This window comes from Mytilus trossulus, chromosome 2 (assembly GCF_036588685.1).
Source record: "Mytilus trossulus isolate FHL-02 chromosome 2, PNRI_Mtr1.1.1.hap1, whole genome shotgun sequence".
Classification (NCBI taxonomy): domain Eukaryota; kingdom Metazoa; phylum Mollusca; class Bivalvia; order Mytilida; family Mytilidae; genus Mytilus; species Mytilus trossulus.
The window spans coordinates 30,593,634-30,606,333 of NC_086374.1; the positions used below are offsets into that span (position 1 = coordinate 30,593,634).

General features: G+C 29.7%; 1 protein-coding gene across 2 annotated transcripts in view; it reads right to left on the reverse strand.

Annotated features, from left to right (window-relative positions):
• Nucleotides 1-12,700, reverse strand: part of LOC134706975 (tubulin polyglutamylase TTLL11-like) — an 18,331-nt gene continuing 5,631 nt past the window's right edge. The window contains exons 4-9 of one of the 2 annotated variants that reach the window (XM_063566381.1): nucleotides 11,994-12,202; nucleotides 11,305-11,510; nucleotides 10,052-10,379; nucleotides 9,545-9,648; nucleotides 5,067-5,090; nucleotides 1-3,379 (exon numbers count right to left, since the gene is read on the reverse strand). In XM_063566381.1, coding sequence (XP_063422451.1) covers nucleotides 3,006-3,379; nucleotides 5,067-5,090; nucleotides 9,545-9,648; nucleotides 10,052-10,379; nucleotides 11,305-11,510; nucleotides 11,994-12,202 — 1,245 coding nt within the window. In that variant the 3' untranslated portion in view covers nucleotides 1-3,005. The remainder of the gene's footprint in view (nucleotides 3,380-5,066; nucleotides 5,091-9,544; nucleotides 9,649-10,051; nucleotides 10,380-11,304; nucleotides 11,511-11,993; nucleotides 12,203-12,700) is intronic. The other variant, XM_063566382.1, reaches the window with a different exon arrangement.

The following is a 12,700-nucleotide window of genomic DNA, read 5'->3' on the forward strand; positions in this document are numbered from 1 at the left end:
ACATGATAAAAGGGAGATAATCCTGGTTTGTGCATAACATCCCAATTAGATATGGATTTTGCACTTCAAATCACCCTTTGGTATAAAAAAATTCAGTAATTACTGTATCGCAATATTCAAAATATAACTTCACAATCGCCAAGTAAGTGATAAATTGTTGAATAAATTAATGTCTAGACCACTGGTAGTGTGAAAAAGCAAATCACAGTTATAAAAGGAAAAACATATATGCGAATTAGAATTGAAATATTTAAAATTGTAATTCACCATTAAACAAAATCTTCTAATAATGTACAATATATATCCAATATTTTTGAAATATATTTTATATACCAATAAAGAAATATGACATGATTGCAAACAATTTTATATGATAATTTACTTCTGCTTATAGAGTATCTATTACTTTGTATTCTTCTGCTTATAGAGTATCTATTATTTTGTATTCTATTTATGGCAAAGCATCTAGAAAGTTCAACAACAAATCAGCAATACATTTTTATTTTGACCTATGAATTAAGAGGTGCCTAATATAATAAAGGGCTGCGCTTTAGTGCATGATACACCTGTTGCTCTTTTAACTTGTCTTTTATGCTTTAAATGAATTTATATGATCAACTAGAAATAGTGATTAAATGTCCGGCTGTTTTCAATTTTTTTTTTTTAATAAGACGCATAAAATGTAAAATCTGATGAAATTGGTATAGTTGATGTAAAATCTGATATTTATACAAATCAAAATGGATGTTACATTTATATATTCACCAAAGTTTCACCAAAGTTGCATAAAATCCCCCTTTTTTTAAGTATAAAAATTCATTACTTAAGTAAACATAAAATCTAAAATTTATAAAAATGGAAAGGCAGCTTATGTCAATAGATATAAACAATTTATCAAAATTGCATAAACTTTTGTGAAAGTGTTAGTTATGATCCCAAAATCAGAAAATCCCCCCTTTTTAAGCATAAAAATTCATAACACGGAAATGTTAAATCTGAAATTTATAAAAATTGAAAGGGAGCTTACATCAATTGATATAAACAATTAACCAAAGTTTCATGGATTTTGGTGAAAACCTTTTTGAGTTATTGTCCGAAGTGTTAAAAATCCCCTTTTTTTTATGAATAAAGCCCCATAAATCCAAAAACTTAAAATCTGAAATTTAAAAAAATTGAAAGTGAGCTTACATCAATAGATATAAACAAATCACCAAAGTTTCATGGACATTGGTGAAAGCCTTTTTGAGTTATTGTCCGAAGTGTTGAAAATCCCCCCTTTTTTATGAATAAAGCCCCATAAATCCAAAACTTAAAATCTGAAATTTAAAAAAACCGAAAGGGAGCTTACGTCAATAGATATAAACAATTCACTTTAGTTTCATGGAAATTGGTGGAAGTGTTTTTTTGAGTTATTGTCCGAAGTGTGGACGATGGACCCCCTTTTTTATGAATAAAGCCCCATAAATCCAAAACTTAAAATCTAAAATTAAAAAAAACTGAAATTAAAAAAAAACCAAAGAGAGCTTATGTCAATAGATATAAACAATTCACTAAAGTTTTATGGAAATTGGTGAAAGTGTTTTTGAGTTATTGTCCGAAGTGTGGACGAGGGACCCCCTTTTTTTATGAATAAAGCCCTATTAATCCAAAACTTAAAATCTGAAATTAAAAAAACCCAAAAGGGAGCTTACGTCAATAGATATAAACAATTCACTTAAGTTTCATGGAAATTGGTGAAAGTATTTTTGAGTTATTGTCCGAAGTGTGGACGACGGACCCCCTTTTTTATGAATAAAGCCCAATAAATCCAAAACTTAAAATCTGAAATTAAAAAAAAACAAAAGGGAGCTTACGTCAATAGATATAAACAATTCACTTAAGTTTTATGGAAATTGGTGAAAGTGTTTTTGAGTTATTGTCCGAAGTGTGGACGAGGGACCCCCTTTTTTTATGAATAAAGCCCTATAAATCCAAAACTTAAAATCTGAAATTAAAAAAAAACAAAAGAGAGCTTACGTCAATAGATATAAACAATTCACTTAAGTTTCATGAAAATTGGTGGAAGTGTTTTTGAGTTATTGTCCGAAGTGTGGACAACAGACGGACAGACGGACGGTCAGATGGACGGACAAGGGTATACCATTATACGTCCTGTCTAAAAGAAGGGCTTATAAAAAAGAAGATGTGGTATGATTGCCAATGAGACAACTATCCACAAAAGACCAAAATGACACAAACATTAACAACTATAGGTCACCGTAAGCCAAGTTAAATAAACATGATTTCAATTGTAGGTCATAATCAGAGTTTGAATGAAAAGCATTTTATTTTAATGTCTATTACAACATGTACAAGCTAGCTACGTACAACTGAATCATTTCAAATAAAGAAAAATTTTCCTAACTTTTAAATTTGTATACAATGTAATCACATTCAATTAGATAATTATCAAATATCTGAATAATGTAAGATAATTAATATAAAACAACTGAATTACTGAAATTTACAAGAATTATAAAAAGGTTAAATATATGAGGTAAATATAAACTATAACAGTGTTGCTTATCAAATATAATATAACTTTAGTTAGAAGAAACATTACAAGACTAGATATACTTATTTTTATTTCCTTCAATATGAGTTAAAAAAAGTAAGTTCCAAAAAATCTACTGCAGAAAACTATGAAATCAGCCTTAATAGTTAGTCCATGAAACAAATGACTGATTAACCCCAGTTTTGTATGAATCTTTCTTTCTTTCTTTCCAATGTATTGTTAACTGACAAAATTACATTCCCCTATGGTTTGCATTGTACTTGAACTTTGAAAAATGAACCAATGAACACATTGATATCCAAATGGATATGTTCCATCTGGAATTATTTGGTGCTGAAAGGGTTAAAACCAAGAACTAATACAGGTAGCACAACAACTTGAAATTAGGAATATTTTCTTTAAAAAAATGAACCTTGCATACATGGTTAATATGAACATTATATAGTTTCATCTATTCAGAATGGTATGACATAAAAGCGGGTTGATCAACAGGTTTTGGAACGTAATTCATTCTTCTTCCTTGACGAAGAAATGCTTCTATTTCAGAATTCTTTTGTGTTTTATCCAAAAGGTCTTCTATTGTCTCTTCTCTTATATCCCGTGACATCTTTCTACGAAATGTTGATGATTGGCCATATGATGATGAGCTTTGTTTTGGTCGGTATTGCAACCTTGGCAAGGTTGGTGGCATATCATCATCTCTTTGGCAAATATTTACCTCACAATAGTCTAGTAAATTTTCCAACATTTCAAGTTTTGTTGGAGCATAAAACTTTCGTCTAGCAATTTCTAAACATGAAGATAAAAAACCCTGGAAACAAAGACCTATAAAAAAGGAAAAACTTTTTAAGCTGATATTACAACAAAGCTTTACTCAATTTTTGACATATATTCTTTAATGTAAACTCAGAATTATATCTAGTCATATATTTAAACTATGTTAGGCCAAGGATTTGTATAGTTAGATCTAACTATACAAATCCTTGGTAAGGCTGACAGAATTTATAGTGTATTAACCAAAATCGCTTACCAATTACACTCTGCAACTGAAAATACCACCAACAAGAATGTGTCCAAAGTACATGTTCATGGATGCCCTACTCACACTTTTACTTTCTATGTTCAGTAGATCGTGAAATTGGGGTAATACTCTAATTTGGCATTAAAATCAGTAAGATCAAATCATAGGGAACATGCATACTAAGTTTGTGTTGATTGGACTTCAACTACAACAAAAACTATTGTGACCAAAAACTTTAACCTGAAGCAGGACAGACGAATGAATTGATGAACAAACGAACAGTAGGACTGAGGAACCATCAGATGGCATCATCATGCATAGACTGAAAAACATAATTGCCTCACTTGGGCATAAAAAATACCAAATATATGCTGCTTCAACATCTGTAACATTTCTTATTGTCATAACATAGGTGATTAATATAATAATAATATCCTTAAAAAAAATCTTACTTGAAAAACTGAAACTCACCACCTGATTTAACAAGAAAAAAGTATACTGGTAGAAACCAAACTTTGACAAAAACTTACCTATATGTAGTATGTCTTGACAAGAAAGGTAACCTAAGAAGTTATCCTTTTTTATCTTTATGTGAAATAATTTGTCTTCTACAATTTTTATTAAAGAATACACTATTATACAGCGGATTAATTTTAAATCCTTAAATTTTTCTTTGCATGAATTTCTCTACACCATCAGTGTTTTATTGTGGCTATCACCTTGGAGAAAATTTTCAGTAAAAGGAAGCAATTTAAAGGTTGACAAGCAAATTTGTGCCAAGTTTCAATACTTTTGTTTAATGTTAAATGTGTAAGAGACATCAAAATAATTATTCTTCAAATACAAATTTGTTGTCCATTGAAGAAATATTCCACACAATAAACTAATTAATACTTTTTCATGTAAATATGAATGTTTCAGATCTTTTTTTACATATTCTAACATTTGCTTGTCAAGTCTTCATACTTTAACATCATGAACTGTGAAAACTGTTTTACCTGATGATAAGCTAATATGAGTTAAGATCTAATTCTAATAATACCAACGATAGTACAAAAGCCAACTGAGTGCAAACCTAAGGAATACTAAGTGTATTGCATCTGAAAATATGCCATACTCAATCTGTCTTTCACTTATTCAAACTGAGTTTTCTTGCAAGTACCTGCAGTGCAAAAAACACTAGCTTCAACAGTGAAGAACAAGATTGGTAATGGCATTTATTCAAAAACAAGACAATTATTCAGATTCTAATGCAATGGTTTAAATTTATCATTAAAAGATATTTTTGTGCTTGAATTTAGGTTGTTCATTAAAAGTATCCCGATTGATGTTACCCAATTACCATTGACATTAGAATCTGTACTAAATGTATCAAACATCTTAATATTCTAAGCTATTAAATCCAGTTTGGATTTGTCACTAATCTTGTGATCAGAGCTGAAACTAATTTATTTTACAGAATGATTGTGATACAAAGCATTGATAACCCACCTACTGTCTTCTTTGGCTTATTGTCTGTTAAAATATTACAAATGTAAATCAAATATAATGTCATTTTTTAATAATTTCTTCAATTTTTTTTTTTAACACATCTTCTTCACTTACATTTTATTTTCACATATACTTTTATACATTTTATTTAGAGTATCAACAGATTTGCCCTTTTGAACCCAAGCAACATGGTGCATGGGACATACAAATAGTGAAATACTGGGTGTCTGTCTGTCAGGTTTTTTTAGCACTTTAATGTAAACCATTCTCATAAGATTTTATATCAAAGGTTTATATTAGCAATATTTTGATAAAATTCTAAAATCAATGCAAAATAATTATTTTTAAGGAGTTATGTCCGTTGGAAATGTAAATTAAATGGAAAATTACAATGTTAGCATTCTCAAGTCTATATTTATGATAGGATTATTATGTAATTTATATCGCTGATGTCAGGGAAAAGTTTGAAATTCAGCTTATATCAATTATTTGCACCTGAAATATGTCCCTTGAAAATTGCTTTGTAAGTGCTTTCAAGTTTACAATTTTGCCAGATATTTATGAAATTTTCATCAGCAGAGACATCTATTAAAATCAGTAACAATCCATTATTTTTGAAAGAGTTATGTCCCTTGGAAACAAATCTGACAAAAAAAATTACATTTAACATATATTTTTTATAGGATGGTTATAATTATGTTTATATGGAATGTTTATATCAGCAATGTCTGGGACAAGTTTGAAAATCAGTGCTGATAAATTATTTGTACAGGAGTTATGTCCCATGGAAAAGTAAATTTTCTGGAATATTGCATTGTAAGTGCTCACATGTACAATTCTTGACAGATATTTATGAAATTTACATCAAAGGTTATTAATTTCAGCTAGGTCTCACTGGAGCGTTCAATGAGCCAATGCACCTGTTTGAAAGAGTTATGTCCCTTGGAAATATAGATAATATGAAAAATGGGATGATAAGCATTCTTACAACATTTCTCTTAGGATTTTTATGAAATTTTTATATCAAAGATTTATAATGACAATGTCAGAGTTAAGTTTGAAAATCAGGGTGGATCAATTATTTTTACACAGGTTACAATAATGTTGGTTTGACATGTTATTTATATTGAACATTGCATTTGAAGCACTCTCACACCTAGATTTCTTGTAAAATCATTTTAAAATTTTAATTATAGGCTATTATCAGCAAAGTCTCTAAAAATTGCTGACTAAGTAATTTTACTGGAGTTATTCCCCATGGTAATATTGAAAATAACATGCCATAACATAACATAACATAAGAATGTCAGGCTTACTTTTCTTGTAAGATTTTATTATTTATAAGAAAAAAAGAATATAAAAGATATGTGCAACACAGGTGACTTTGGAACACTCTTTTATTATCATATAGAAATTATAAAAAAATAATGAAAATTTTTATTCCTTCTTTTTGGTTGAACCAATTAAGATTTGTGTATTCAAGGATATACAATTTTGTTGATTTGAAAATTCTGCATTCAAGCCTTTGTATGTTGAACATTTAAGTTATGTGGTTTTCCTTTACCCTCTTAATCCACTAAACATGAGTGCACACACTGAAATGTCTCGCCATCTTTACTAATCATTGATATTATGTTGATAGTCCAAAATATAAAGCTTTATTTCAACTGTCACATAAACTTAACATTAACCAAAAAAACAAATCATTGACCAATGAATCATGAAAATCAGGTCAAGGTCAGATGTAACATGCCAGGCAGACATGTACAGCTAACAATCCTTCCATACAACAAATATAGTTGACCTATTGCTTATAATTTAAGAAAAACAGACCAAAACACAAAAACTAAACGCGGAGCAATGAACCGTATATTAGGTAAAGGTCAAATAAAACCTACGCCACTGACATATAGATCATAAAACATTTCCATACACTAAATATAGTTGACCTATTGCATATATAGTATTAGAAAAAATAAACCAAAACTCAAAAACTTAACTTTGACCACTGAACCATGAAAATGAAGTCAATGTCAGATGCCACCTGACAACTAGACATGTACATCCTACAATGTTAAAATACACCAAATATAGTAGACCTATTGCATACATTTTAAGAAAACAGACCAAAACACAACCAGATGCTCCGCAGGGCGTAGCTTTATACGACCGCAGAGGTTGAACCCTGAACGGTTGGGGCAAGTATGGACACAACATTCAAGCTGGACTCTGCTCTAAATTTGGATTGTGATTAAATAGTTGACACAGCATAGGTTTCTGACACAGAATGAATGTATTCAAATGAACTTAAAATTTTTGTTTTCTCTTAGAGCAATTCACTATGCTGTTGAATATTAATCCTCTCAAAAAAATGTTTGAAGAAATTTTCTTTTTATTTATGAAATTTCAAATGAGAAAAATTGAACCCAATTTTTTAATCACATCCCCCTTTCCCTTATTCCAAAACTAATTTCAATTAAAATATTCTAATGGAGTTTGCCACAATTACTACTCATTTAAATACATCATAAAATATTAAGATGTAAAAAAACTGCTTGTTATCACTGAATGGTAAAGATTATTTGAATTTATCAGTTGGCAGTAAAAAGTGAATATACATTGTATATTGTATATAACAAAGATTTAAGTTGATTCTGGACAAAGAAAGATAACTCCAATTAAAAAAAATTCTTGCAGATATTTCTTGCTTACTATACTGAACAAAGAAAGATAACTCTTAATTTAAAAAAAATTTGCAATTTCACAATATTGTGAAATTAGATATTTCTTGCCATTGCACAATACTGTGCAACTGAAAAGACTTGCTATTGCACAATACTTAATATAATTGCACAATACTTAATATAATAATTTTAGATCCTGATTTGGACCAACTTGAAAACTGGGCCCATAATCAAAAATCTAAGTACATGTTTAGATTCAGCATATCAAAGAGGCCCAAGAATTTATTTTTTGTTAAAATCAAACTTAGTTTAATTTTGGACCCTTTGCACTTTAATTTAGACCAATTTTAAAACTGGACCAAAAATTAAGAATCTACATACACAGTTAGATTTGGCATATCAAAGAACCCCAATTATTCAATTTTTTATGAAATCAAACAATGTTTAATATTGGACCTCGATTTGGGCCAACTTGAAAACTGGGCCAATAATCAAAAATCTGAGTACATTTTTAGATTCAGCATATCAAAGAACCCCAAGGTTTCAATTTTTGTTAAAATCAAACTAAGTTTAATTTTGGACCCTTTGGACCTTAATGTAGACCAATTTGAAAACGGGACCAAAAATTAAGAACATACATACACAGTTAGATTCGGCATATTAAAGAACCCCATTTATTCAATTTTGATGAAATCAAACAAAGTTTAATTTTGGACCCTTTGGGCCCCTTTTTCCTTAACTGTTTGGACCAAAACTCCCAAAATCAATACCAACCTTCCTTTTGTGGTCATAAACATTGTGTTTAAATTTCATTGATTTCTATTTACTTTAACTAAAGTTATTGTGCGAAAACCAAGAATAATGCTTATTTGGACCCTTTTTTGGCCCCTAATTCCTAAACTGTTGAAACCAAAACTCCCAAAATCAATCCCAACCTTTTTTTTGTGGTCATAAACCTTGTGTCAAAATTTCATAGATTTCTATTAACTTAAACTAAAGTTATAGTGCGAAAACCAAGAAAATGCTTATTTGGGCCCTTTTTGGCCCCTAATTCCTAAAATGTTGGGACCAAAACTCCCAAAATCAATACCAGCCTTCCTGTTATGGTCATAAACCTTGTGTTAAAATTTCATAGATTTCTATTCACTTTTACTAAAGTTAGAGTGCGAAAACTAAAAGTATTCGGACGACGACGACGACGACGACGACGACGCCAACGTGATAGCAATATACGACGAAATTTTTTCAAAATTTGCGGTCGTATAAAAACCTAATTATAACCACTGAACCATGAAAATGAGGTTGAGGTCAAGTGAAAACTGTCCGACAGACATGAGGACCTTGCAAGGTACGCACATCCCAAATATAGTTATCCTATTACTTATAATAAGAGAGTATATAACATTACAAAAAATCTAACTTTTTTCTAGCTATCACTGAACCATGAAAATGAGGTCAAGGACATTGAACATGTGACTGACAGAAACTTCGTAAATGAGGCTTATGTATGAAGCATCCAGGTCTTCCACCTTCTAAAATATAAAGCTTCTAAGAAGTTAGCTAAGGCTGCTGCTGCCGGATTACTATCCCTATGTCGCCCTTTCTGCGACAAAAGTCGCAGGCTCAACAAAAATGGTACCCATGAATAACAATGAATCCCAAGTATATGGAATATAACATGGCAAGATAAAAAAAAAAAATTAACTAACTTTTTTAAACACTCAAGTCCAATGTATTTGTTTCATTTTATATCTAGCAATTCTGATATCATCAGATGAGGAGTAAAATACATACCAGAAGTTCTCTCTGGATTCATATGATCAAATTTTCTCTGCATATCTATATACATAATATCTATGGAGGCATTTGTCATTCCTCTTCTATTCAGTCTACATTTTCTGTAACATCAGAAAACTAAGTCAATAACTTTAAAATACTCATTGTCACCTATTTAGATCATGTTTTAAAGGTTTATGATTGCTTAAAATTCATGTTATCTTGACTTCCCTATGATATTACACAAACCTTGTCTTTGTTGGTTAATAAAGAATCATTAACTCCAAATGTAAAAGGATCATATTTCCAGAATCTTAATGCATTATGGATACCATTTTCAAAAGAGTATACAAAACTTTGCAGCAAACAGTTTGCAAATTCAAATGGATATTTGTGTATGAACCCACCACTTTTAGATTATAAAAACAGCAAAATATCGCAAGAGACCAGATGATCAATAAATAGTTTCTTCAAAAACTGTACATGTTAGTAAATAAGAGTGTTAATAAAGTTAATTCCTTTTACCTGGCAAATGTCCTGAAACCTGTTGGACCTATTCTGAGTGATCCTCTAACTCCTAAACAAAATCTAAATAACTCAGCCACTCTTTCTAATAATCTCAACCTCTCAAATTCATCATCATATATGGCAGGATAAATATGTTTCAGACACGATTCTTTACGGGATGTTGGACTGTCATGATCATGATCATCTTCATGTGAATCCTCTTCATGGTTTGTGTCATCGTCATGTGACTCTGACATCTCAGAATCCAACTCCATTTTAGGCATGTCAACCTCACTAAGGTCTTTGGCAGCATCTCTAGATGTTGCTGACTCCTGGTCTCGTGAATCTATTAGTTATAATAATGATATATTGTAAGTTCTGTAAGTATTTCGTGCATTTATTATTAGGATTTTGTCATTTTAGACTAAATAATGCTGATTCCTGGGATCTTTTAAAAAATTATAATAATGTTATATTGACAAATATGATATCTTATTCAAAATATGATCTCCCTTTTTTAACCTCAATTAGCTTCTTCCAAGCATTATTTACTGATCTATTGAAATATAAAATCAGAAACAATTTCAAACTAGATAGGAGTACATTGCATCAATTAGCAATTCATCTTAAGACATAAAAAAGTTGAATAAAGTTAATTTCAATTCTATTTTTAACTTTAATAGACATCATAAGATACTCTGTTTTAAGTTGTTTTACAAGCCTTTACTATCAAACAAAGAAATAAAACTCCTTAATGTATTAGAAAGGTATTTTTTCAAGCTGAGCTTTTTCACTGAAACACACCCCACACAAAAGATTCAATTTATTTTGAGTGTTTAACAACTTTAGGTCAGTACCAAATGGTTAAGTGCACCTCTTTTTCTATTTATTTAAATTATTTTAGAAGTAAAAAGAAACTTTGCAAATGTAGCTAGCTTTAACCTTATAACTAGTTTCACTGTAATAAATATCTGAATAACTTATACACTAGTCAATAAAATGAAGATTAGTTACTTAATCGCCCTTTTGGCGTATATACATATTTTATATTCTTTTCAACCTGGTCCATTCCAAATTTGAATGAGTTGGGCTTTATATTGATCAAATGACATCTACCCTAAATAGTAATAAAAAATCTTAAAAAGTAAGGTTGGATAGTGAGTTGTTCTGCATTTTAAAAATAGTATACGGGTAAGTAACAGCTTTGTTGGGCTACTGATTCTGAATTTATAACAACCCAGAAATAAATACTTTTTAAATTGTTTACTAACCATTGTAGTGATCCAAATGCATCTCAGACATTTGTTTGGTGACATCAATTTCTCTTTTTGATGCATCAGGTTCATCAGCGTTTATAATGAGAATGTGAGTTCTTTGTCTTTGAAGAGGTTCCGATTTAAACCTTGGACGTTTCCCACTTCGACATGACTCCCTTTGTTCCTGCTGCAGTCTTTTTAATCTCCTTTTCCGTCTTCGACTACAAATCAGATAGATAAAAACTAGTGTATAACTCACTTGGCATTTTTATTTCTTAAAATTAATAAATTAATTAATTATTGTAGTTTCAAGCAAAATTTTTTTTTTTATTGTTTACTCATTATGCTTTGACCATTTATATTGAAGACTGTGTTTTGAAACAGTTTAAATTCATTTGGTCAGTGTGAAAATATATAAATTATGATAATACAAATATTTTTTGAAACTTTTCAATTAGATTAACTTCAAATGAATTTATATAGAAATAAGAAATTATTTATAACATATTCACATTTTCAAATATTTATACTTATAAATTTAAAAAAAAAAAGTATTTTAGAAAAGATTAAGGAACTGGTTAAACAAAGTTGATTTACTCTTTCCTAAAGCATTGCCTTTTCATGTATGTACAGTACATAAACACGGAGATTTACAGAGAGACTATAATATTTCTTAATATTTGCACATGAAATGATAAACTTACCAATATTTGAGCTTTTCCTTTGGTACAACCAACATGATAGTATCTCTGACCAAAGGTCTCTTGATTTCCTCATCTGTAGGACTTGCAACGTATTCAACTATTCCAGGAGCTACTTCCTGCTCACATTCAATACTCAGACTTGGTCCAGAATTCACTTCTAATAACATAGGCTTAAGGTCATCCATCAATATGATGTCAAAACCAAGAATCTATAATACAGATTAATTAAAAATATCAAATTCAGTTGTAGACTGTATTGGTTCAGTGAGGTGATGATTCTTTAGTTTCTGAAGTAAGGCATAGCATAAGCAGGTCTATCAAATGTTTACGTCCAACATCTCATTTATAATGACAATTTTGCAGTTGAAATATCTATATAGTTGTATATGTACATGTAAATGTGGTTAGAATTTTTAATTTTTGTTTTTACTTTTAAATACTTAACATAAAATTAAATTCATTTATTAATACATTTTGAAAGGGGCTGATATATATCTATGTTTGAAACTTATTGTTTAAAGATTTATTATATTTGTTTTAAATTATTGTATATTAAAAATGTAAATGCTGCAATAAATACATGTAGTTCAAGCAGCTTAGATTACTTGAATTACAAACAAGAGAACTATTATAATTGCCCTTATCTGAAAGTCTTTATGGAAATGTTTTTTTCTATACAGATTTAAGTTTTAAAATGAAAGGGAAAA